This window comes from Ochotona curzoniae, unplaced genomic scaffold, assembly GCF_017591425.1.
Source record: "Ochotona curzoniae isolate NIBS_2020 unplaced genomic scaffold, NIBS_Ocur_1.0 scaffold_4505, whole genome shotgun sequence".
Classification (NCBI taxonomy): Eukaryota; Metazoa; Chordata; class Mammalia; order Lagomorpha; family Ochotonidae; genus Ochotona; species Ochotona curzoniae.
In genome coordinates, this window is record NW_024467118.1 from 29,538,671 (window position 1) to 29,564,965 (window position 26,295).

A 26,295-nucleotide genomic window follows, 5' to 3' on the forward strand; every position below is an offset into this window, starting at 1 on the left:
TAAAAGTGACATTAGAAAAGGCACAGCAGATGTGTGTGGTGGCTTCTGAAACCTGAAGTGGGACAGATGGTTCTCTGCTTGATTGGCAGTTTGGGGAGCACTGCGGCCAGGGTCACCTTCTGCAGAGGGTGTGTCATTTCTCTGCCCTGCTCCTTGCCCCTTACTCCCTGCTTCTGCCTGAAAAATGAAACTGTCAAAGAAGAGAAGCAGGGGATGGCTATTCAGGAAAGTTTTTTCAAATATCCTCTGCAATGAAAAGATCCTCTCTAACAAGCAACTCCTAGTCGTGGAAAAAGTTTCCTCTGACCTTTAACGAAGAATTGACTCTTGTGGTGGTTCAATAGCTTCATGGACTAATCCTGCAATTCCAAGCGCTGGCATCCATTATGGGTGCAGGTTTGAGTCCCAGCTGTTCTACTTCTCTTTCAGCTCCCTGCCTATGGGCTGGGATAGCAGTGAAGGATGGCCCAAAGCTTTGGGACCCCGCAACAGCGTGGGACAGCTGAAAGAGGCTTCTGGCTTCTGGCTTCAGATTGGCTTAGCTCTGGTCGTTCAGCTATTTAGGGAGTGAACCAGCTGATGAAATATCTTTCTCTTTCCTTTTCTCTGCAAATCTGACTTTCCGATAAAAATAAATAAATCCTTAAAGAGAGAGAGAGAGAGAGAAATAACTCTACAGCTATATCCTTTCATACAACAGAAACCCAAATTTATTGAGTAATTGCTGAGACATCAGCAAACAGAAAACATACTCATCAAACTCTCATGTGCCTGTGTTAGGCATGGTTCGGTGAATATAATGAATATGATAAAACTGTATTCTGAATTTTATGATCCAGAAACATCAGCAAAGGAGGAGCAGATTTCACTTAAGCATAAAGCTTACCCAGAATGTCCCCTGATTAAAAAAAGAATCATTTATTTATCTTATAAAGTTGATTGATCTATTTGCAAGGTGGAGTTATAGAGCATAGGAAGAAGGGTACAGAGAGAGAGAGAGAAAGAGAGAGAGAGAGAGAATGAGAGAGCGTTCATCCATCTGCCAGCTTACCGCCCCCCTCTCCAAATGTCAGCAGCTGAAGCCAGGAGCCTAGAACTCCATCTGGGTGTCCCACAAGGCGGCAGGATCCCAGGTACTTGGGCCATCCTCTTCCACCTTCTGGGTGCATCAGCAGGGTACTGGATCAGAGGTGGAGCAGACAGGAGTCAAAACTGCCCTCACAAGGGATGCCGGCATTGCAGGCTGAGGCTCACTCAAACTCGGCCCCTAAAGATTTATTTTATTTATGTGAAAGGCAGAGTGACCAAGAGCAAGGGAGAGACAGAAGGAGATTTTGTCATCTGCAGGTCTACTCCCCAAAAGACGAGATTCTAGAAGATCAGCGAGCTGACCAAGGGTGAACGCTTACACTACACAGCCCAGAAGCTCCAAGACTCAGACGATCTGTGGAAAGTCTCAAAACAGAAAAAAGCACAAGAAAAGCCGGTAACTCTCAACAGACGATAAACGGGTTCCAGCCAGTCTGTCACAGGACGCCAAGCCAGGTGCGTCACAACAGCCCCAGCCTCGCCTTCCCGGGAGGGGGCGGGGCGGCGCCCGGCGCGCGGTGACCAGCGGCGCAGCCGCAGTGCAGCTCGCGAGCGCCGCGGCAGCCGTGCGAAGCGAGTGGGGACCCAGCCGGGGAGGGCGGGGCCGACGCACGCAGGCGCAGACGTCTACTACGAGGCCGCACGCCTTTAGCCACTGCAGGGAGGTTTTGACGTAAGTTCCTGCCGTTGGCTACTAATGTTTCCGGGCCGGGGTCATATTTGAGCCCTTGTCTTGGTGACTTGTGGGCTGTTGCGTGGCTGTCCACCCCTTGTCCTCGCTGCAGTCCCCCTCGTTTTCACCCTCCCTACTCTTGCGTGGTTCCCATTCTGCCCTTCGTCGCTCGGGCTCGCCGCGCTGTCGTCGGGAGGTGGGTGAGGCGACGGCTCCTTGTGCCCCCTCCGTGGCTGTGCTCGCCCCCTAGGCGCGGCCAGCCGCTCCTTTGCATCTGCCGCCATTTTCCTGGCTGTGGGGTGGACCGATGGCTCAGTGCGTCTCGGGTTCTCGAGGGCTCGCGACCGGGCGAGCGAGGGGGATGTGCTTGGGGTGGGAGATGGTGGTGGTGACGCAGGAACTGGGTGTGTGTGGGGGTTGTGCTCAGCCATGGCAGGTGGGAGGTGGGGCTGCTGGGTGCAGGGTGGGGGACGGGCCTCGACGGTCAGTTCAGGATTTTTGTTTATGGAATTAAGAGATTAGAATGGTACTCTTTTTAGGGGGCCTTATCAGCATGAACTCTTTTCGGAGTTTCTCTAGATGCTGCTGTGGGAAACGAGGGTTCCATTTTCTCATACGCACTTACGATTGAAGTGATTATTCAACAGGCTCCAGCTAGCCACGCTTTCAGTCTTCTGTGTTAGCACCTGTCCAAGGGGTTGGGATGTAGGAGACACTCCGTGATGGTTTATGGGCAGTAAATTATGACAGCGCCCACTTGCCATCCTCTTTGTGGATGCCATTTCCTGTTTTCATTCAAATTGTCATTAAAGCCAGAATAATCCTGAGCTTAGGTTAGTTAACCTTACGTAAAATAGACAGCTGATCTGTTTGGAGGTGTGGATTAAAAAAAAAAAGAAATAAAAAAATATATTCTTGGAATGTTGTGCGTTTTTTTCTCCCCTGTTGTACTCTGTGTTATGTGAAGATTATTTGGGTGAGGGGCATAGTTTGAGGTTATAGAATGTGCTGGTAGCTTTTCACCACTAGAAGGATAAGTCGGGTTTATTCTTCCAGTGTTTCTGGAATCAGGCTTTGTGGGAGATTGCATGCTTCCTGATGACGATTCGTTTTTTAACCTTGAGGCCTAGAAATGACTTGAGGTTTTTAACTCATCTGTTTTGTTTGTTTGTTTGTTTGTTTTTGAGAGCTTTAGTCTGGTCCTGGGCATGGATTTCTGAAAGGACAAAAACGAGATAAACCAGCTTTAGCAGGGGAAATTGTCAGTTGCTTTGTTGTTGCCCTTTTGTATCTTGATATTCACCAGCTGACAAGTACTTGAAAGCACCTATTTTTTTTTCCATCAAGGGAGCTAGCATTAATAACGAACTCCAAATCAGTAGGAATGTGACAATTTCATTTAGGTATTCTGTTATGTCAAATAAGTGTTCCTAAGGTGTACTGCTCAGTAAATATTTGTTGATTGATTATCAAAGATGCTGGTAATTTTACTGTATTATGTTTTCTTACTTTGACCTAATTTGCGATAGTTTGTAATGCTTAGTATAAATGTTTTTGATACAGGAAAGATGAATGGGCGGGCTGATTTTCGAGAGCCGAATGCAGAAGTTCCAAGACCAATTCCCCGTAACTATCTATTAAAGTATTTTTAATTAGTAGCACTTACTTTGTAAAGAAAATGTCAAGTACTAGTAACATCTGAGCTCTCTATGAGGGTGTATTATCTGTGTGTTCACCCAGGGCCTCATACTTGGTTTAATGCCCTGCAGTTGCCATCTTGATATTCTTAGTAAGGGATCTGAGCAAGGGGTCTCACCTTTCCATGTTTCACTGAATCTAGCATATTTTGTAGTCAGAGTAACATTAACTTCTGTTTAAAGTTCAACTTTATTACAAGTGTATAAACCAGCTGTTCCATTATTTCATTAAGGAAAAATGCTGGTGTCCTTTAGTTAAAATTTAGATAAAACAAAAATTTCACACTCGGTTTTATTACAGATATTTAAATATTTTTCAAATTGTCTCGATTAAAAGATATAGGCGCTGATTACATTCCGACAGAAGAAGAAAGAAGAGTCTTCGCAGAATGCAATGATGAAAGCTTCTGGTTCAGATGTGAGTTCAGTTTTCTAGTTAATTAACATAATTTTTTTAAGATTTATTTTTATTGGAAAGATGGATATACAGAGAGGAGGAGAGACAGAGAAGAAGATTTTCTGTTCTTTGGTTCACTTCCCAAGCAGCTGCCATGTTTGGAGCTGACCCAGTCCGAAGCCAGGAGCCAGAAGTTTCCTCTGGGTCTGCCACGTGGCTGCAAGATTTCAAGGTTTTGGCTCGTCCTTGACTGCATTCTCAGGCCACAGGCAGGGAGCTGGATGGGAAGTGGGGCTGCCAGGCTTAGAACCGGCACCCCTGTGGGATCCTGGTGCGAGCAAGGTGAGGACTTGAACCACTATACTGTCACGCCAGGCCCTAATTAACATAATTTGAAGCAAAGTTGGTACCTGAATCTTCAAGCTAAAAGTTTGACTTTATATAAAACATGTTAACACACTGGGCATGGATATGGTTGTTAGTAAAAGGGATTGAAGTAGAAGAATTACACTCACTCATTTTAAAGTCATTATTTCCAGAGGTTTTCCTAAGATTAGGAGGTTGTTTTGTTGATTGCCCCAGTTACCTGGAGTAGCTGAAGCAGCACAAGAGTGGTAGTGAACCATGGAGGAATAGAGGTTTGGAGTTGTTAAATGAGATGCCTTGTGCTGCACTGTGGGCTGTCCTGCAGCAGGGGGCCGGACGCCAGTTCAGAGCCCATGAGTCTGACTTTTATCTGTTTATATAAGAAGAGTCTACTTGCTCACATTTTATATGAAATGTTACTACATTTTCAGTCTTAAAACATTTTTTTTTAAAGTACAGAGAATGCTGGAAGCAATATATAAATTACATGCTTACTGTAGAATAAAACCATAGTAGTACTTTACCTGGAAACCACAGTCCTTTCAGGTAAGCTTGTTCTAAGAAAGAAGCAGCATGGAGTGTTTGGAAGGGCAGAGGCACCTTAGCCTGTGCAGATATGTGTTACCGTCAGGTAGGCGGGGATATGTCCTAGGCAGAACTTTGAGACAAAGCAAACACGTGCATACTTAGAAGAAGATGAGTTATAAAACTGTCCAAAAAATGCTTGTCTATAAAATAAAAAGCCTTATTAACCAGATGGAACTGAATGACTACTAAGACTGAAGGAAGGGAAGGAGCATTTAGCGAGCAAAGACAAGTAACTCGATCCCTGTTAGACCATGGAGGCTGAACTGACTGGAGCAGAAGGCTTTGAGGATAGAAAATATAATTTTGAGGAATTTTATTTTTTTTAAAGATTTATTTATTTTTATTACCAAGTCAGATATACAGAGAGGAGGAGAGACAGAGAGGAAGATCTTCCATCTGATGATTCACTCCCCAAGTGAGTGCAATAGCCGGTGTTGTGCCAATCCGGAGCCAGGAGCCAGGAGCCAGGAACCTCCTCCAGGTTTCCCACACGGGTGCAGGGTCCCAAAACATTGGGCTGTCCTCGACTACCTTCCCAGGCCACAGGCAGGGAGCAGGATGGGAAGTGGAACTTCCGGGATTAGAACTGGCACCCATATGGGATCCCGGCGTGTTCAAGGTGAGGACGTTAGCCTCTAGGCCATGCCGCCGGGCCCAGGAATTTTATTTAAATATTTTATGTTTTGTTATGTTATATTAGAATAATTGATGAGCTTGTTTTCTAGTACATTGACTTTTGTTCCCCTTCAATGTTTATTATTTGGGTGGGGTTCTGAGGGAAGACAGACACAGAGCTCCTGTCCACTGTTTACTCCCCACGTGCCTGCAAAGGCTGAGTTCAGGAGCCGGGAGCTCAGTCCTGGTGTGCCCTCTGTGTGGCAGGAACCCCGTCCTTGGAACCAGTGCCACTTCCTCCCACAGGTCTGCTTCAGCAGGAAGCTGGAGTTGGGCTCTGAATATGGAACCCCTCACGCCTGTGTGTGTTATTATTGTTATTACTTTTTTCCATTAATTATTTTTGATGGTTTTTACATCGTTGATTAGGGTGATAAGGGTCAAGGGCTACAAGAAGGTGGGTGAGATCACCATTTCCACATTCTCTTTTTTTTCCTTCCTGTATCTGGGGAAAGTGGGAGATAAAGTGAGAATCCACACCCAGCTTCCCAAATGCCTCTGCACACTGGGGTGGAGGACAGTCACCTGATACTACCCTCGGGTTCCTTATGTGGGGCATGCTCTAGGGTCTTGCTCAGGAGGTTTGGATAGTTCAGCAGTCTGAGATACTGCTGATCTCGCCACTCCAAGCACAATGAAATCTCTCGAGAATCCATTGGTTGACATAGTCCACCTTAGAATCTCCATTTGTCAACAGATTCACTGCCAGCACTTGACTGGGGTAGTTGATCCATTTGTTCTGTCTTTAGACTCCAGTGTACTCCATGTGCATCTGGATATGCTGTCCACTGCTCCATCTAAGCCACTGAGGAGGCCCAGCTCTGACCCATGCACTCCATGGTCAGACCATGGAACCTACAATTCTGTCCATGGTTGGGGTCCCGAGTCCAACAATTCATGTCATGACAGATGTGTTCAGTGTCTTAACAGCTGCTAGCCACAATGGTCAGGTGTTACCTACCAGGGAAGCTCATCAAGCTGTACCCTGGAAGCTGATCACGTAGACACCTGCAATGTAGCAGGTCCCAACGTTCCAAGGAAACTTTCGAAGGAAAGCAGTATTCAGCATAAGTTGTGTTTTTATAGTCCTGGCATACTGTGAGCCACTCACTCATTTAGATAAAGTTTTATGAACTGTCCTCCAGTCATATTCCCAGACCAAATCACTTACAAGGTTGGTCAGCCCGGGACTGGCTCCTGTCATCACAGGAATGGTGTTAGGCATTGCAAGTGTAGAGAAGTGTTGATTGATGACTATTTTTAAATTAGAAGATCTCTGACATTATGAGAGCTTTGGATTCTTCACTCTTGAGTTAATGGGCACATATAAACGTATATAGAAATGTAATATTTTCATAGAGTTTTAAGGAGTTCACTGGTTTGGAAGAAAGCATTATATACATTTTAAACTCTTGACCCAGCCATCATATGATCATTGAGATTTGGTGGCTGATCCGAGACCTGCCATTGAAATAGCTTGTGGCTTTGAGCAAATTGCGTGACATCTCTAAGCCTCAGTTTCCTTGTCTTTCATGTTGTTATCTGCCGTTTCCTTTAATGGGTGATAAAACTAAGATAACACACCCAAGGCACGTAGCTTGGTACATAGAATTCAGTCATTTCAACAGTAATGTGAAATTTGCTGCTAGTACTGCCTTCATTTATTTCCTTTCCCCTTTTGTAACTTAAGAGGTAACTTAGTAGTTTTCACTGTATTATCTTAATTGATGTTGTTAGTGAATGGCTATTTCAAAATGTAAATCTAAATGGTTTTTCAGTTACTATTTAATATTTTTATTAAGTTTAGAATGTTCCTTTAATTTTTCCACTAACAAAATACAGGATTAGGCCCGGTGTGATAGCATAGTGGTTAAAGTCCTTGCCTTGAACGCCCCGGGATCCCAAATGTGCGCTGGTTCTAATCCTGGTGGCCTGTTTCCCATTCAGCTCCCTGCTTGTGGCCTGGGAAAGCAGTCGAGGACAGCTTAAAGCTTTGGGACCTGTACTCCCATGGGAGACATGGAGGAGGCTCCTGGCTCCTGGCTTCGGATTGGCTCAGCTCTGGATGTTGCAGACACTTGGGGAGTGAGTCATTGGATGGAGGATCTTCCTCTCTGTCTTTCCTCCTCTCTGTATATTTGCCTTTTCAATGAAAATAAATAAATCTTAAAAAAAAAACCAAAAAACCAAAATATAGGATTGCTTTTTGCAAATGAAAGTCTCTCTCTCTCTCTCTCTCTCTCTCTCTTTTTTTAAAGATTTATTTATTTTATTGGAAAGGCAGATTTACAGAGAGGAGGAGAGACAGAGAGGAAGATCTTCCATCTGATGATTCACTCCCCAAGTGAGCGCAATAGCCGGTGTTGTGCCAATCCGGAGCCAGGAGCCAGAAACTTCTTTCTGGATCTCCCATGCGGGTGGAGGGTCTCAAGACTTTGGGCCGTCCTTGATTGCTTTTCCCAGGCCACAAGCAGGGAGCTGGATGGGAAGTAGAGCTGCCAGATTAGAACCGGTGCCCACATGGGATCCTGGTGCGTTCAAGGCGAGGACCTTAACCATTAATGCTATTGCGCTGGGCCCAAATGAAAGTCTCTTAAAACTCTTGGCATTAGATGGTTGTACTGACACTTATCTCCTAATGAACAGAGGTCAAAATCTGTTGCTTTTGTTGACGTTGACAAGTTCTTTTTCCTTCTATAGCTGTACCTTTGGCTGCAACAAGTATGCTGATCACCCAAGGACTAATTAGTAAAGGTAACTATTTAAACTTGGAATTAATTCAGCATTTTGGATGCCATATTTGCTTCATGTTTTTCTGATTTTTAGGTACAGCTGAGATGATAGCATATTAAGCATTGCCATTGATGAGTGTTTGTGCTATTGAAGGGCTTTTGTCTGGAGAAACCACTGGCTTACTTGCCTTGATTTGAGAATTTGATGTGGCCTCATTCAAAACTTCAGAGCAAAAACATAACTGAAAACCTGTGGGTGAAAGTTAGAGAGACACACAGGGAGAGATGGAGGTTTTCTGACTGGTGGTTCATTCCCAAAAGGCCACTCAGTGGCAAGAGCTAGCCTAGACGAAGCTAGGAGCTTGAGTCTCTCGGGGGTGGCAGGGACTCAAGTCCTTGGGCCACCGTTTGCTACTTGCCCAGGAACATCAGCAAGAAGCTGCGACAGCAGTGCAACAGGTGTTGACTTAGCACACTATACCGCAACACTTGCCCCTCAAGTGATCTTTTAAAATTTACCCATTGTGATAGTTTTTAGAATGCGTAAGTGTTCTGTGTATTTCTCTTGACACTGACTTTACTTGGTTCTCTGTTAAATAGTGTAATCTTAGAGCTGATGTGGTGGGGTGATATTTAAGGGTAATCCGCAGTGAGTTTTCTTACAATGTTACTCAATATCTTTCTTTAGGAATCCTTTCAAGTCATCCCAAGTATGGTTCCATTCCTAAACTTATATGTAAGTATAAGCAACACAATTGCTTTCTTAGTTCTTGTGCCTAAATAAGCTAATTTTTAATTAAATGTTTTTGCTGTATTTTACTTATTAATAATCATTTGAATGTACTGCAATCAGTTTAAATATACTTGAGCAAAATTTTTAGCGAGCTTCTAGATATTTTGTTGTTAGCACTGATAATCATGAGGTACTTAAAGATCTGTTTTTCCTCTTAATATAATAGGACTATTCGAAATTATTTGTTGAACATACTGTGTTTGCAAATTCTTGATCTTTCTATGAGGAAAGCAAGTTCTGCAGATGATCTGATTAATGAAAAGAGAATACTTAAAAATAAGCCTAATTTAAAACAAGTCTCATTAATATACATTCTCAGAATTTCTTTTAAAGATTTATTTTTATTGGAAAGTCAGATATGCAGAGAGGAGATACAGAGAGGAAGATCTTCTGTCCGTTGATTAACTTCCTAAATGACTGCAACAGCTGGAGCTGCACCAACCCAAAGCCAGGAGCCCGGAGCCTCTTATGGGTCTCACATGGGTGCAGGATTCCAAGGCTTTGAGCCTTTCTTGACTACCTTCTCAGGCCACAAACAGGGAGCTGGCTGGGAAGCGGGGTTGCTGGGATTAGAACTGGCGTGTGTATGGGATTCTGGTGTGTGCAAGGCAAGGACTTTAGCTACTAGGCTACTGCGCTGGGCCCCAATTTACTTTTTAAAAATGTAAAATGTATAACTGATTAGCTGTGCAGTATGTTTTATAAAAAAAAGGAAGCCAAATTTCCTTTAAAAAAGTTTATTTACTTGAAAGGCAGCATGAGTAGAGGTGCGGACAGATTTTCTATCTTTTGATGTCTTCTGCTTCCCAGGTGTTATTGCAGGGATCTGGGTCTGAAGTGGAGCAGCTGGTACTCAAAATAGTTATTAATAGAGGCTCCTTGTGTTGTAGGCGGCTCCTTAACTTGCTGTGCCACAGTGCTAGTTCCTAAATTTGTTGTCTAAGAAAAACAAAACAAGGTTAAGGCTTTGCATAAATCTTTTCAGGTTCACATCTCTTGCATTGGAAACGGGTCATAATGGAATAAATGCATTGTTGGGTTCATTTTAGCATGTGGTGAACGTGTTGTGCAAGTCTTATGGTTCTCATCTTAGAGGAAAATAAATATCTAAATCTCTGTGATTAAGCTAGAATTTCCGTGTTTCCATTTTTCTTTCCTTTACCAGAGTTTTCCTTTCTGTATTAATCAGAAGCTATAACATTCATCTTCTAACCACTTTCGGCTTACTCTGTTTTGTCAAAGTGAATTATATTCATGGGACCTTTTGTATGAACTTGAGTCTAATTTAGTGTGGTGGTTTTATCATTATTTTTGAAATGCCCGTTTTGCTAAATCAGAGATGCTTTGAATCATACTTTTAGAAGAAAAAAATGTTCTTTTAGAAAAGATTTTTTTGCCTAAAAACATGGTCCGTGACACTTTCTGTTTGATTTTATTAAAAAGTTGCTTGTATCATGGGATACTTTGCTGGTAAGCTTTCTTATGTGAAGACCTGCCAAGAGAAGTTCAAGAATCTTGAGAACTCCCCTCTTGGAGAAGCTCTGAGGTCAGGACAAGCACGGCGACCATCACCAGCTGGGTAAGCTCAATTCTGAGAAAACAGCTGTTGCCGCAGCTCAGGGCACGACACACAGCCTAACTGAAGCACCTTCAGAAACTCCTGGAAACTTACCATTTGCTGTAGGCTGAAAATAACTTGATTTTTAAAATGGAACCATACTGAAAAGTGTTGACATAATATTTTTTAATCGAGTTTGGCATATACTTCTGGTTTCTGTATTTTTGGACTTTGAGTTCTCTCTTTTTTTTTTTTTTTGAAGATTTATTTTATTTTTATTACAAAGTCAGAAATACAGAGAGGAGGAGAGACAGAGAGGAAGATCTTCCATCCGATGATTCACTCCCCAAGTGAGCATAACGGCTGGTTCTGCGCCAATCCGAAGCCGGGAACCAGGATCCTCTTCTGGGGTCTCCCACATGGGTGCAGTGTCCCAAAGCATTGGGCCGTCCTCGACTGCTTTCCCAGGCCACAAGCAGGGAGCTGGAAGGGAAGTAAAGCTGCCGGGATTAGAACCGGCGCCCATATGGGATCCCGGTGTGTTCAAGGCGAGGACTTTAGCCACTAGGCCACGCCGCCAGGCCCTGAATTCTCTCATTTTTAACTCATGATGTTTGTTATGCATAAGAGTAGAAAAATGAATGGAGCTGTTTAATATTCTTTGAAATAATAGTACATTGTTTAAGTAACCTGACTTGATTTAGTAATAATGGTTAAGTCTTCATTAAATAATTTCAAAAGTGAACTCATACCTGAATACATTTCTTACATGAATTGATAGAAGTATTTTGGTTAGTATTTGGTCAGCATATATTGGAATTCCTAACATTTGAAATTCTATGAGCTTCTTTCCCCTCAAAATTCTGTGAAACTAGTGAAAGTGAAATTAAAAAGCTGTAAACAGTTATTTATGACTATACTGTGAACTAACAAAATGGAATAAAATCCATTTCCACTGAAGCAGACTGAATATTCTACTAATGGGAAATTGTGAATTTACTTTATGAAATCTATTATGTGACACAATGAAATGCTTTTGGTAAATTAAAAATGAAAATTACAGAATTACCTGTTTATGAATTTGTAAAAGTATTGGAAGTAGATGATGAAAATGACTGACTTACAGATTTTTCCTCCTTCAAACTTAAACAATATTTTTTGAATGTCAAGAATTTCAAATTCCTAAGTCTAATCAATAAAGCCATGTTAAACCTGTTACTGGTTTAGTTTGGACTATGGTTTGCTTTTTGTGTTATGTAAGTAGAAATGAATCTGGATAGCAGATTTAATAACTAATAAGGCAAGTGAATAAATTATTGGATATTTGCATCATAGAATGGCACAGTGTAAATTCCTTTAGAGATAGTATTACTGGTATTTTTTTATAAAGAAGTTAGTGTGTAGGTGGGCTCCTAGCTATGAAAGTTAGCTTGGTAGTTAATGTTGAGGATTGAATATGTTTATTGAGTTTGGACTTGATCTTAGGTATTTTTCCTATCTGGAAACTTTTGAAACAAATTAGAATTATGTCAAATGCCTAGTATTTAGAAACTCAGATATTCTCTATTTCTGTGTAAAATGAGTTTTAAGTTGGTTAAATGAATCAGTACATTTTTGCATGCTTTTGAAGCACATTAGCCATAATTTCATCGTTTATAAGTAACTATAAAAATTATAACTGTTTAGAAATAAATACTTTATATATAATATGATTTTCTTTTATAGGCACTATTCTCAAAAGTCAAAGTATGACTCAAGTGTGAGCAGTCAGTCATCTTTTGGGTCATCCCCAGCAGCAGACAACTTTGAAAAAGAGACACTGCCTCATTATGAGCCAATTCCATTCAGTGCTTCTATGAATGAATCTACTCCCACTGGTATTACTGATCATATTGCCCAAGGTAGAAACTTCTCTTGAAATGAATTTCAGCATTTTATGGTCCAACGTATGTATAAACTTTATTTGATGACCTTTCTGCTGGATATCACCTGTGTGTCCCATCATCAGTTGTCAACTCAGATTCATCTGTCCACCTAATTTCTGCATTTTTGTGCGTCCTATTTGCTCGTTTCTTCTTTCATTGAGTCAGCATTCCTTAGTAAGCTTCAGGCAGTGTTGCTAGGTGTGGAAGAAGTAAAGATGGCTACATTTGGTTCTTGTCCCTGAGAAACTTTCAGTTCATCAGAAGAAACAAATGTAAGGATAAGTTACTCATATGTCCTTATAATTGGAAAAATAACACAAGTTTAGTGAAAGAGCTGAAGTGATACACTGTGGTTTGGGAAGTAGGAGTTTCAAGAAGTCTTTTAAAAGATTACATTTGATAGGTTGATCTTAAAGGCTTTCAGCTTTCCTGTCTGTAATGTAAAAAAAAATAATACTTACCTACCTTACAGAACTGTTGTCAAGTGAGAAAATCCATGTGAAAATTCTTTGTGAAGTTTTGTAAATACTAGCTTTGAAGATCGCACATGTAAGTCAAATAACATCAATTTTGGATTAAGGCCTGGCTCTGAATCCTGATGACATTGCTGACTATGTGACCTTTTAATTTCAGTTACAATAAGTGACTGTATTTTATAATCTTTTTTATTGTGATCTTGTGAATGGAGATGTAGTCTTTGAAAGAACCCGTTGAATTATACCTGATCATCAGAGACAATGCCTGGCAAGTAATAGATTGTAAAAGAGTGTTAGTTTCATTGTTTCTTTCAATGTGGTCTGCAGTGAAAGGTGAGGAATTTGAAAAAGGAAGTCTAAAATCCAAAAAGCTTTGAGAAGCAGAAGGCTTTCCTAGTATTTCATTGTAGAGAAATACTAAACTTCTGATGGACATCACATAATACCAGGAATATTATATCATAACATTTTTCCAAAATGTGAGAAACTGGATTTCTGAAACAAGTCTGACTCCAGAAGCTTTGATAAGGGATTGTGAATCTAAGTAATCTTGGAAAACGCTTGCTTTGAAACCAATTTAATAAGGCAGTAATGGAGAGCAAGTGAGGTTCAAGGAATGTTTGGATTTTCTCCATTTTGTTTGTTTTGCTTTATTTACATAGACAAGATCTGAAAGGGAGAGAGGAGATATATTAGAAAGGGAGAAGTTGGTTATAGGTCAAGGAATATTGTAGAGAGTGTAGGTGATGGCCTTGTAGGTCAGAGTAGCTACAAACCATGTAACTAAATGGCTATTTACGTTAATAGATAAGAGATGAAAAATTCAATGTTCCAGTTGATTTGGTTAGCATTTTAGTTGCTTAATAGTGAAATGTGCTAGTGGCTGTCATGTTGGACAGTACTACCATAGAACATTCTGGTTGCAGAAAATTATGTTGGTGACATTACATCAGAGCAGAAGTCAGGCCAAAGGAGTGTTAACTTTGCAGCAGAGAAAGGACAAGAAAAAATAGAAATTCAAATGGTTAAAGACCCTGAAATTTGTTTGGAAGTTGTTGAATCTCTTAATCTGCGACTTCTTAAATATTTTTTCTCTAAATGATTGAAAGCAAAAGTGCTATCAGATTAGTGAGAAAGGAAAGGAGCTGGGCAGATAGGAGAGTGGTTGAAGTCACTATCTCGTCTCTATAAAGGGATCTGTCCTTGTCCCTCATTGTGTCCCATTTTTCCAGTCTTAAGTTCAAATCCATTCTTGTATTTTACACATGTACCACCTCTTTCTTTGTGATGACTTACATCCTTCCTACCATTTTCATTGGGAAATTCTAATTTAATTTTTTCCATATAAAAACAAATAAACCAAAGGTCCTGGTGTCTACTTACAGACTCGAGCAGTGCGCTGCGTCGGCCAGCCATCTGCCCTCGGCTGTGCTTCCTGACTCCCTTTCAGTGCAGCTTGCCACTTTGCTCTTGTCAAGGGCCTGTGGTGGCTTCCATCGTTTTGCTTCAGATGCTGTTCCTTTCTCCCTAACCAGGGTGCCAGCTCCTTTTGTTTTTAAGTCCACCTCTCCTCTTTAGCTCTGCTTTCTTTGACTAAGAATTCAAAGAATCCTTAATGTTTTCGGCATAATCACTCCCTCATGACTGTTGATAAGATTTATGGTAGTTGATTACAGTTGCATTTAAATCAGTGCTTCCACATTTTATTCCTTCCAGTTCTTCATAACCTTTCCCAAGTAGTAAATCATGTTTTCTATACAATACAGAATATTTTTATCCAACTTTTCTAAGTAGGGAAAATTCTCCCCAGTCTTCTCTATGATTTATGGTTTCATTATTGGTCATGGACTTTCAAATGATAAATTATTTTTCTTTGAAATAAGAAAATGTTAGACCTGGAAGGAATCCTAAGAGATCATCTCTAGTTAATCTACAATTGAGGGAAACCAAGATCCAGAGAAGCTTAGTGATTTGCCCAAGGACATTCACTGCTAGTCAGAGTGGCTGGGGATGTGGAACCCAGGGTTGCTGAAATGCACCCTGTCTCCCTGAGAACTGTTTATGGTGGGGGAAATTCAACAATTGAAATTGGTAATGAAGTGAAAAATGTTTTAAATCCGATATGAAGTTAGGATCTTTGTCTTTTCATTTTGTTTTTTTTTCCAGAAAAATTTAAGTCTTCAACAATGATATAATATTTGGAGACCAGAAGAAATTTAAGTTTTCTTTATTCTGTATCAGTGTTATAGTAATTGAAGAGTGTAGAGTCATATTGCTTGAAAAATTCTTATTCTTCCTTGAATTTTACTACTGTGTTCAAAAAAATTACTGCTTGCTCATTTTAGAATGATTATAATTAATATAAATATATTATTAAAATGATATGCCCAGTTTGTATGTTGCATTGAGAAATGTTACTTTGGTATTATGTGTAAGACTTTAATGTTAACATTAGATTAATTTCTTTAAAACATGTTTTATGTGGCCTTTTTTTTTTTTTCTTTTTATAATTAGATAAAATTGTGTTCCTGTTTTGGTTCTGTCAGCCAACATTCAGAATGTAACCATTTCATTATTTTAACTTGAGTATTTGCGTCTTGAGCTTATGTACTATCACTTCTCAGTGTTTGGGTAAGATCGAGTAGGATGATCGCGTTGCTCACAGTTATAGATGCCTGGCCAAATAGAGTTGCCACTTTCTTTGAGTTTCTGGATTATTTTACTTATTTTTGTTGTTGGCACTTTGTTTTGCTCCTGTTTTGCTTTCATTAGACCAGAGTGAAAATGATGCAGACTCTGGTAAAGGCTGTAATTTATACTTCTCAGTAACTACTATTAAGTATTTTTTATTTAAATGCCATAAATTTGGAAAAACAAATATTTTGTAAGGAGCTAAAGTTGCTTGCATATAGGTTTTGGTCATAGGAACATTTAAATATTGAAATATTATTAAATATTACTAACTAAAGCCTATACTGTTTCAACTTTTGTTTGTTTGTTACCATTCATCTGTAATTTTATGCAGAATTTGCATAAATTTTCAGTTTAAAACATGAGCATTTTTAGTCAGTTTTAACTGTACTGTGACATTTTCTGATAACCATTCTTTCTCTGACCACGTTTATTTCTGAAAACTTTTGTATGTTGATTTTTAAATTTCAGAAATAAACATTGAAAAGTATAAGAACAAATAGATTTTAGTTTATAGTTACCTTGGGAAAGTACCTTTGGAATGCTGATAATAATTTGATACTTTTATTTCATTATTCTATTTTGATTGTAGGTAAGAAGCATTTGTAAAAATAGTTGGTTTGGTTTTGTCCAAATCTTTTTTTATCACCATTTATTAACTGTTTGTTGTTTTAGGACCTGATCCCAACCTTGAAGAAAAGCCCAAAAGAAAAAACATTACCTATGAGGAATTAAGGAATAAGAACAGAGAGTCATATGAATTAACTTTAGCCCAAAAGACTGACCCCTCAGTCAGGCCTATGCAGGACAGAGTGCCAAAGAAAGAAGGTATGATAGTTTAGTCTGAATCGCTTTCCTCTCTAGGACTAAAATTGAAAGCATTAGTTTAAGACTAATCATATTAAAAATGTGATTTTTATCAAGCTATTAAGTACAGTTATGTCATAGATAACTGATTTGTCTGTTTTTAAGGTATTTCAGAAGCCATTTTGTGTTAGAATCATGAAGTCCAAAAGCTAAGATAGAAAGTTTTGTAATACAATAATATTCACATACCTGGAGTAGGGGCCAGTGCCGTGGTGATACAAGTTAACCCCCACCCAGTGGCACTTGCGGCATCCCATATGAGTACCAGTTCCTGTCCTGGCTGCTCCACTTTCCACCCACCTCTCTGCTTATGGCCTGGGAAAGTAGCAGAGGTTCACCTAAGTCTTTGGGACTCTGTACCCACAAGGCAGGCCCTGAAGCTTGTGACTCTTGGCTTTGGATCAGCTCAGCTTGGCTATTGTGGCCATTCAGGATTAAACCACTGTATGGAAGACCTCTCTGTAGATCTGCCTTTTAAATAAAATCTTTAAATAATAAAAAAGAAAGAAGTCATCTGAAGACTTTTTCTAATGATAAATGTATTTTATAAGCAGAACTGGTGTCTTTAGGTTGATAGTTAATGGCACTTTTTTTTTTGAAAAAAAATTTTTTTAATTAGAAAGGGAGATATACAGAGAGAAGGAGAGGCAGAGAAATAACTTCTGTCTGTTGGTTCAATCTTCAAATGGTTGTAGTGGCTAGAGCTGAGCTGATCAAAAGTCAGGAGGCAGTAGTCTCTTCTGGGTTTCTCATGTGAGTGCAGGGATCCAAGGCATTGCGCCATCCTCTGCTGCTTACCCACAAACAGGGAGGTGAATGGAATAGTGGAATAGTGGGGACATGAACCAGTACTCACATGGAATGCTGATGCTTGCAAACGGAGGATTAGCCAATTGAGCCATCACGGGAGCCTCCCTGTAATGCCACTTTTGGCAAAACTAAGAGTTAATATGACTTTTACAAATCCGCTTTTAAGGCGTTTTGAATTTTTTATTTGCATATTTTAAAAAGATTGCTTCATTTCAAAGGCAGAGTTAGAAAAAGAGACATCTTCTATTTTACTGGTTCATTTTCCAGATGGCGATAATGGTCAGAGCTGGACCAGGTTGAAGCCAGGAGCCTGGAATTCCTTCAGTTCGCTGCTTTCCAAGGTGTAATTAGTAAGGAGCTAGATAGGAAGTGGAGCAACTGGAATTCCAACCAGGCATGCAGGCAATGCTGGTCCTTGATTTTCTTTTTCCTTAACAGTACTTTATTATTATAAAATTTTGTCATAATTTCTTTTAAGTTCAGAACAGTTCAAATTATCCCAAGTGAATTTTCTGACACAAAAGTTTACCTCCTAAGGAGTAGTGCATTTTGAGTATTGTAGTAATTTCAGTAAAGGATTTGTTATTTCTCTCTTAAAGAATTTTGATTATGTCACTGTTTTGGGGTTTTCTGTTTACTGTTTTGTTCCTGAGAATCTATGCCACAGAGACTACAGAAAGATAGAAAGTGCTCTATTTGCTATTATTTTTAGAGCCAGTTTTATTTCTAATTGTTAATGTTTGCTTCATATTAGAATCATTTCTATAATAGTGATAGATAATATCTGGTCATATTGCTGTAAAAAATCTAATTTTGAAAGAAATTTAAAATCTTTTAGTATTTGGTATGCCTGATTCTTATGATAGGTGAGGAGTTATTTGGTGCTTTGTTTGGTTAATTTGAGACTAGATTGTGAGCTCCAAGAGGGCAGGAAATAATCTTTGTCTTTCTTTTTTTTTTTTTTTTTTAACTCTATGTTGTGACAGTAAAGTACCTAACAGTGATATATCAGAAATGGCAGTGTTTTGATTAGGCCTTCTATAGTTATAAAGATTAAGAAAAGAAAGGATGGTAAACTTTTACCATTTGCTGGATTTTGACTAGCTCTAAAATTGTTACATGGTACTGTTGTAAATTTTGTTCCTTGTAAAAGAAAGCTGATTTTTTTGTGTGCATTATGTAATTTGAAGGAGAAACCTGTTGTTTCAGTGATTTTCTAGAAAGTTCTTGAATCTAGATAGTAAATTTGACATTGTACAGTGTATATTTTATAGTATACATTTCCAGCATATAAAAATGCTGCAGGTTTCAAATTTAGTCTGTATTTCTCTCTCTCTCTGTCTGTATATATACATATATATACACACACACACATATGTATACTAATGTATACATGTACACATATGTGACTGAGAAGTTTTAAAAACAAAACATACTTTATTAGCTGTCAGAATACTTCTACAGACTTGATTTCGTTTCTGGAAAACCATTGCATACTCACGAAGGAATGGGAGCAAGAGGAAGAGGCAGAACCTTGAGGGCATGTCTTAGTGTGTACTTTTGACTGCCTGGATTGCCTGAAACTGTGATACTTGCTTCTTTACATTGTCATCATGACTTGGGTCTTGACTAGTTGTTCCCAGATGGAGGTTATGGAGAAGAGAAGCTGAAAAGCACAACAGCAGAAAAGACAGTGGAACATGTTGTAAAATAGAATTTCATGTAAAATGCAAGAATACTGGAAATTATCTTCTCCTTGTAGAAGTATTAGCTTATGGGAGAGACTGAGTTAAGTACAACCTGAGTGCTTGGCCATTTCTGTTTTTGTGGTTTCTGTGAAAAACAAAATGTAAATGTTTGCGTATTTCCTGGTACTTCTTTATATATACCACACTTAATTAGGAGCTATGATTAAAGTAAAGAAAATGTAGGCTTTGGACCTAAACTGATCCGTGCTTAAAATTTCAGCTCTGCTTGATGAGATTTGTACCTTGGGCAAGTTACTAATCTGTTTTCTCATTCTTAAAGGAAGATTAAATATGTCAGGTTCTTCATAGAGGGCAGGCATTGTCATATCCAACCCCCAGCTCACAAGTCTAACCAGCCCCTAATATAATTTGACTCTCATGTACTTTTATTCATATAAAAACATAACTTTTCATTGTAACAGCAGCAAAATTAGGATCTTTTACGTTTTACTATTTGGAATCATCAATTATTTATGCTTTCCTCCTAGTCAAAGTAAACAAATATGGAGATACTTGGGATGAGTGAAAAATGACATCCTTGGACCTACTGAAGGCATCTCAGTATCCAGCTTCATCTGGGAGGTCAAGACCACCTGCATGCTTTGAGCTCAGCAGCAGTCTTCATAAACACACATGAAAACCAAATCCAGGGTCTGTGTGGTTTGACTTAACTGTTTTAGAAACCATTGTGTGAATGTACTCACCTTGGGAAACCTTGTGAATTGGTGTTAACACCATCATTGCTGAAAGGGACTTCACAAAGTTTGTGGGAAATGTGTATCTGAAAAAACTGCATGGATTTCAAATATCCTTCCGCACTAAAATAAGCTAACCTGGAATTCATTTTCCATGAACTTTCTGAGGTTCCTCTGCATACAGTTGTGCAAGCATTTTGAGTTACAGGGCAGTGATGCTCTTAAACAATCAAGAGACTGTCTTGCTGTAGAATCAACGTATCCAAAAATAAACCTCTGCATGTTGAATTGGGGGTGGGGGTGGGCGTAAAGCTTTACATCGAATACTTAAAGTGTTTCTCCAGTATTTCCCATATTATCTTTATGATAAATAAAATGTAAAAGAACATACAATAGCTCTTGTCTTCATTGATTTATTCCGGTTAGATAAATTTTTAAGTACAGTTATAGATCAGTAGTGTTATAGGTTATAAAGTCGGGCATATTGATAATGCAAATGTGATTGATGTAGATAAACATATAGTAAGTGTCTAAATGCCTTTAAAGTAGCATTCAAACAGGTCGCAAATTATAGGGAATAAAAATTGATTACATTTGATATAGCATTTGGTTTAGGTAAATTTAAAATGTGATCATGGTTTCATTTCAGTTCTATTTACTTTCTTGTCAGAAACATGTTTGTTAAGTATTGCTGAAAAGTATCTCAAAGCTTAATGACGTAGCACAGTATTCATTTATTATCTTTGAGTTTTCTGTGAGGAATTAAGGGTTCAGCTGAGTGAGTGGGTTCTGAGCCTCTCAGGTGCACAGTTAGGTGTTGGTAGAGCAGCTGGGAGTGGGGGACTTGGCCACGATATGTTCATCTGAATTTACTTTCAGCACCCTACTATGTCTTTTTCTGTGGGTCGTGTTGCGTTCCTCACAACATAGTTCTTTAATGGCTCCTAGAATTATGTGTTTTCAGCAAGCATGTCAGAAGCTATTACGTTTTATGTATGATTTAGTCTCGCAAGTTGGTGTAATGTAATTTCCTATTAGGGCGTGACTGTAGACTTCCCATCTGGTCATGTTTAGAGAACACATGGCGGGAAGTATTCGGTGTGCAGCAGTGAAGGGCTGCTGAGGGACCCTACTTCCTGTACCCAGATGTTGGCTCTGCTCTTCACTCCAACTTCTTGCTGATAGGCACCCTGGGAGACACCGGCTGGCTTTCTGGCTTCAGCCTGACCAATTCTTGGCTGTTGCTGGTGTTTGGGGAGTAAACCAGTGGATGGAAAATCTGTTTCTGTCTTTGTTACCTCGTCTCTGCTATCACGTTTGGGGAACAAATCAACAGATGGATGACATCTGTGACTTTCAAATTAGTGTAAGTTAAAATATAAAGAGAAGCATTAACTAAATAAATGTTAAAAGCTGCTCATGTGAAAAAATCCAGCCTGGGCCACAGTGAACTCAGATACTTTTAATTTGCATTGGTATTTGTAGTAATGACTAACATCCATTGAGTTAGCTGTACACTGCCTCAAGTATCTGTACTTATCAGCTCATTTAACAACTGCTCACACATTTACAGCCACAGAAATAGGCTCGGATAACCAACATGGTCCCTGGCTGGTAAGTAACTGATAACCAGAAGGAGGGGAGCCTGGATTTGAAGCAGACATGAAACAGAAAGTAGCCCTGCTCTCTTCTGAGCTGACCATCCTGTTTCTGGAGTCTGTGTAGATTGTAAATCAGAGATGTCCCTAAGACCAGGTTATGACTAGACTTAGGGCAACACACCCCTAAGGATTAGTCAGAACTACAGAATTGCAGTATTTAAAGGCTAGGATGAGAATTGTTAGGCATATCCTGCATGAGGGACACACTGGTGAGGAATAATGGGTTAGTCTCAGGGGCATTGTTGGGCTTAGGTCATGAACTTGGAAGCCACACCTCCCCCACCTGTGTAATCCTTTCTGCCCACCTGTGAGTGACTCACCTACCATCATCTGGAACCTGAGGGGGCGTGGTGGTCATGCCTTGTGTAACACTCCCCTTGTAAGCAAAAGGCCCATGGTAGGGAGAGGCTCGGTCTCTTGGTCTCTTGGTCGTGTGCTTCTGTCACTCCAATTCTTGGTCTCCCCCAGTACTTGCTTGCATTCTTGCTTCCTATGGACAGACAGCGAGGACAGAGGTAGCCCCTGATTGTGGCTCCTGTATTTCTGTATTCACCGTCAGTAAAGATGCGAATACTAAGATGCTTTGTATTTCTAATTTATGTACCTTGAAGAGTTCCAGGAGAGGTGAGGCCTAGCAGTAATGAAATGTGGACAGAGAAGCCAGGAAAAGGTGAATGTTTGCAGCTTTATAAGTGTGTCCAGGTTGTTTGCTGCATGTGTTTTAGGATAATTTGTATTGCTGGGGAAGCTGGAACATAGATCTTCAGTTTTAACAGACTGATCTCAGAGTAAAGACCATTTGTTTCCTCTCAGCGTTTTGATTCAATCTGGATTGCCATGGTTGACTTCATTTGCTAATTTCCACTGGGCATTGCAGTTGCCAAGCTTGGTTAGTAAATTCTTCTTAATACATCTAGACTCGTCTGGTATGATCTCTCCCGCACCCTGCACCAGGTATCTCCACCCCAAAGCTCTGCTGGTCACAGCCCACGCTTCCCTTCCCATGGCTCTCCAACCATATTTCCACTTGGCATTGCCCCAGTGCTGGGAGCATCGTGCAGTGGCTCCAGCTCTTCTAATGGCGTCTCTGCCTGGGAGTGCTCTCTGCCCTCGTGAAGTTGAAAGCATCCTTTGGAGTTTCAGGGAGGGCCACCATCCCACCTCAGCTCTGAAGCTCTTTGTCCTGCCTGCCTCCTGAGCCTGCCTGTAGCTATTTGAGGCCACACACAGCTCTTAACAACTTTTCAAGGCAGACATCTCACACTGTGATCACTTACCTGGCTGTGGGCTCCACCTCAGCTTCACTCAGAGCTCTCCTTGGCACCATCCAATCAGGAGCTCTGTGTGACTGGCCTGCCAAGCTTTGATACCTTGATGATAGCTGGTTGCCAGGACCTCATCCTAAGTACTTGCATAATTAGCAAGGAGACCACTGCTGCAGGCCCTGGGTGCTTGCTTCAGGGTAGTCTTGGGCAGGCTCTTGGAAAATGCCGTGGGGACTCATAGCCCCAAAATGCCCTTCTAGGTCTCTGTCTAAAGTAGGAGTGTTAGGACTCAGATGTGTTGAAAAGCCTTCAGATCTTTGTCCCATTCTTGCCACCGAGAGCACAGCTCCCCTTGCCTTGCAAATCTGCCATCCTGCATCTGTCTGCTCTTTTCTTTGACCAGGCTGTGAATTTTCTTTTTAATTTTCAAGACTTTTTTTTCTATTTATTGGAAAGGTAGATCAAATTTACAGAGAGAAGGAAAGACAAAGATTGTCATGCTTCTGGTTCACTGCCCAAGTGGCCACAAGGACAAAGAGCTCAGCTGATCCAAAGCCAGGAGCCAGGAGCTTCTTCTGGGTCTCCATGCAGGTACAGAGTCCCATGGCTTTGGGCCATGCTTGGCTGCTTTCCTAGGTCACAAGCAGGGAGCTGAATGGGAAGTGGAACAGACGGGACTGGAACTGACGTCCATGTGGGATCCTGGGTGTGCAAGGTGAGGATTCAGCATTTGAGCATTGTGCTGGGCTCTCAAGTGGTATCTTAATTGCTGTGTCAAACACCTGCCCCTTCAAAGAATCTTGAAGAGATGCTTTATGGTCATCCTCTACTGTGTGAACCCAGGAAGAAATGTGCTATTAAGCATTACTTAAGTGTGCCACAAGGATGCATCACATTGAAAGAAATCATTTTGCTATTTTCTAGTAGGATAAGGCTGTCTTTGAGTCATTCTCCTTTGTTCAGAAGATTTGTATGAACTACAAATATGTTAAAGTTTGTTTTCAGATATCAAGTTTATTCCTTATAGATACACTATGGATAAACTAGGCAAAGTTTTTTTTTTTTAAAGATTTGTTTATTTTTATTGGAAAGTCAGATTTACAGAGAGAAAGATCTTCCAATCTGCCAATTCACTCCCCAATTGGCTGCAACAGCCAGAGCTGAGCCACTCCAAAGCCAGGAAACAGAAGCTGCTTCTGAGTCTCCCATGCAGGATCAGGGTGCCAAGGCTTTGTTCATCCTTTTCTGCTTTCCCAGGTTACAAGCAGGGAGCTGGAATGGAAATGGAGCAGCTGGAATACAAACTGGTACCCATATGGGATCCCATGGATGCAAGGCACGGGTTAAGCCTTTAGGCTATGGTGCTAGACCCTGACAACGTTACATTTAAATTTTTTTTTTGAAAAAAGATTTATTTATTTTTATTGGAAAGACAGATACTCAGAGAGGAAGATCTTTTGTCTGATGGTTCAGTCCCCAAGTGTCCGCAACAGCTGGAGCTGAGCCAATCTGAAGCCAGGAGCCTCCTCCGGGACTCCCACACGAGTGCAGGGTCCCAAGGCTTTGGGCTGTTCTCGATTGGTTTCTCAGGTCACAATCAGGAAGCTGGATAGGAAGCGGAGCTGCCAGGATTACAACTGGTGTCCATACAGGATCCTGGCGCATTCAAGGTGAGGATCCCAGCTGATAGGCTATCGTGCCAGGCACTACATTTTAAATTTAAAATACACGTAGTCTGACTTAAGGATGTTGGCAGCCACATACCCATACAACCGTTCTGTTTTAAGCTTTCAGTACAATATTAATTTACATGATATACTATGCTTGATTATAAAATAGGCCTTGTGGTGGATGACTGCCCAACCGTGGGCTGATGTAAGTCTTCTGAGTACATTATGTGGGTAAGCTATGAGCCTGGAGTTCACATACATTAAGCTATGTTTGATAGATATATTAACTGCCTCTAAAACTTGTAAATATTTTCTTAATGGGAAATATTAGACCTGCCATAAATGGGACAGGACCTGTGATGGGCTATTTTCCATTTTCTTTGCTCTGGAATATCAGTTCATAACATCTCTGGCAAAGTCTGACCATAAGGTTTATTAGACATCCAATTTTTACCACCAAGTAGTCTCATCAGTTTTTTCTTTATTTAAGCTTATCTACAATTTTATCCTGATATTTTTTGCCAGGATTTTTTTTTTCCGTCATAAGGGTGATGCTTTCAGGCCAAAAATCATCTTGAGGATCAGTGTAATCACTACATGCTGTAAGACAGGTACTGTTCCTTTAACACAAGAAATGACGTCCTAGATACTGGGTTCCTTGTATATAATATGCACCAGAAAAGCCAAGATTTCTTGGATGCCTTTTAATGTTCCTTATTGATTTCCTTTCACACCAAGATGCATTGCCATCATAAGGTGCTTCAGTGAGTAACTGAGCTACTTCAGAAAAGCAGAGAGCCCAAGCAGTAAGCCTACTGTGAAAAGAACGGGGAAAATGTCATCAGGAAGAAACAATATTTCTTTCCAACAAATGCATTTTTCTCAGTTCCCTGAGACTGATTCTGACATTCACTTGTTGTGCTCAGCAATGCGAAAATGTTGTGAGCTCTAGGAAATCATTTGCTGGGATGCATGCAGGAAACAAATGTGCCCGCTTCTGAATTTTTGCCAATAACCAAGGTAACAGTCATCTATTGCTGATCAGAGCCAAGAGCCAGACTGCATTCATGAAGCTTGGATATGAGCTCTGCATTCTTACTTATGGAAATAGGATTTGACTAAAAAAATATGTAACTTAAAAAGAGCCTTTGAATATTTTAATGGGTAAGCTATTTCACATCAAGTAATAATTTTAATGAGGTTTTTCCCTTTTTGTCCTTGCTGTAGGCTTCAAGATGAATTCATTGAAATAGAAATGCATAAATGTGCCCATAAATGTTGGAAATCTTATATTAAGACACAAAGGTGCCAAGAGAAGTTTTGTGCAGAATTCAGCCATCCTGCCATAAAAGAAAAGGTTCCCATGTGACAAAACTGCCCCACCTCCACATACACAATAAACTTGACCATGGGAATAGGGATACTGACTCCTGATGTGGCATTGGCAGCCTCTGAGCTGTCTAAGCTCCTCAGAGTTCATCATCGTCCAAGCTCATTCCTCCAAGGATTCTTGCCATCAGTAAGCTGTTCCTTGGGAGTAGGGACACTTGGTGCTGACTTAGGCTAAGAGTATATACGAGAAGTTCATTCTTGAGTGCTGACTGTGAATAGGTGTCCAGGATGTGAAGCACATGGCAAGACACTAGGCTTTACCAAAACCCCATCACGCTGATTATTCCTAAAGTCACCCTGGTCGTCTGACTCAGTGTGACCCTTTCAGGTGAGTCTTGTTATTGTGAGAAATCTTGGTCCATAATTTTTAGGAAACCCTTCTTTGACCTGTAAGACAGTCCCCCTTGTCCTGTGTCTGTTTCTAAACACAGGAACTTTCTTTGGGTCATGACTCCCCAACTTTCTCAGTATCATCCTTATCCTTTGCGGGAGCAGAATAAAAGAATGAGTGGGGACAAATCAAAGAC

The 26,295-nt window shown here is 40.4% G+C and overlaps 1 protein-coding gene across 5 annotated transcripts; it reads left to right on the forward strand.

Annotated features, from left to right (window-relative positions):
* The first annotated feature begins 1,713 nt into the window (after positions 1–1,713).
* OCIAD1 (OCIA domain containing 1) lies at positions 1,714–20,170 on the forward strand. Of its 5 annotated transcripts, none has more exons than XM_040965740.1 (9): positions 1,714–1,762; positions 3,326–3,388; positions 3,797–3,877; positions 8,186–8,239; positions 8,906–8,953; positions 10,454–10,589; positions 12,294–12,469; positions 16,336–16,488; positions 19,574–20,170. In XM_040965740.1, the coding sequence occupies exons 2-9, from the start codon at positions 3,331–3,333 to the stop codon at positions 19,609–19,611; spliced, it is 744 nt and encodes a 247-aa protein (XP_040821674.1). In that variant the 5' UTR covers positions 1,714–1,762; positions 3,326–3,330; the 3' UTR covers positions 19,612–20,170. The 5 variants fall into 5 exon arrangements, 4 of the variants coding, with proteins under 4 accessions (XP_040821674.1, XP_040821673.1, XP_040821676.1 ...); XM_040965739.1 differs by lacking the exon at positions 1,714–1,762 and adding an exon at positions 1,775–1,958; XR_005882209.1 differs by lacking the exons at positions 1,714–1,762; positions 19,574–20,170 and adding an exon at positions 1,775–1,958 and having other exon boundaries at positions 12,294–13,042; positions 16,336–16,473.
* Positions 20,171–26,295: the final 6,125 nt, after the last annotated feature.

Bases quoted from the DNA above. Each gene is read 5' to 3' on its own strand.
- OCIAD1 (XM_040965740.1), top strand. From the start codon at position 3,331: ATGAATGGGCGGGCTGATTTTCGAGAGCCGAATGCAGAAGTTCCAAGA. The intron at 3,878-8,185 runs GTGAGTTCAGTT...TTCCTTCTATAG, and splicing joins TGAAAGCTTCTGGTTCAGAT to CTGTACCTTTGGCTGCAACA. The intron at 16,489-19,573 runs GTATGATAGTTT...CTTTCCTCCTAG, and splicing joins CAGAGTGCCAAAGAAAGAAG to TCAAAGTAAACAAATATGGA.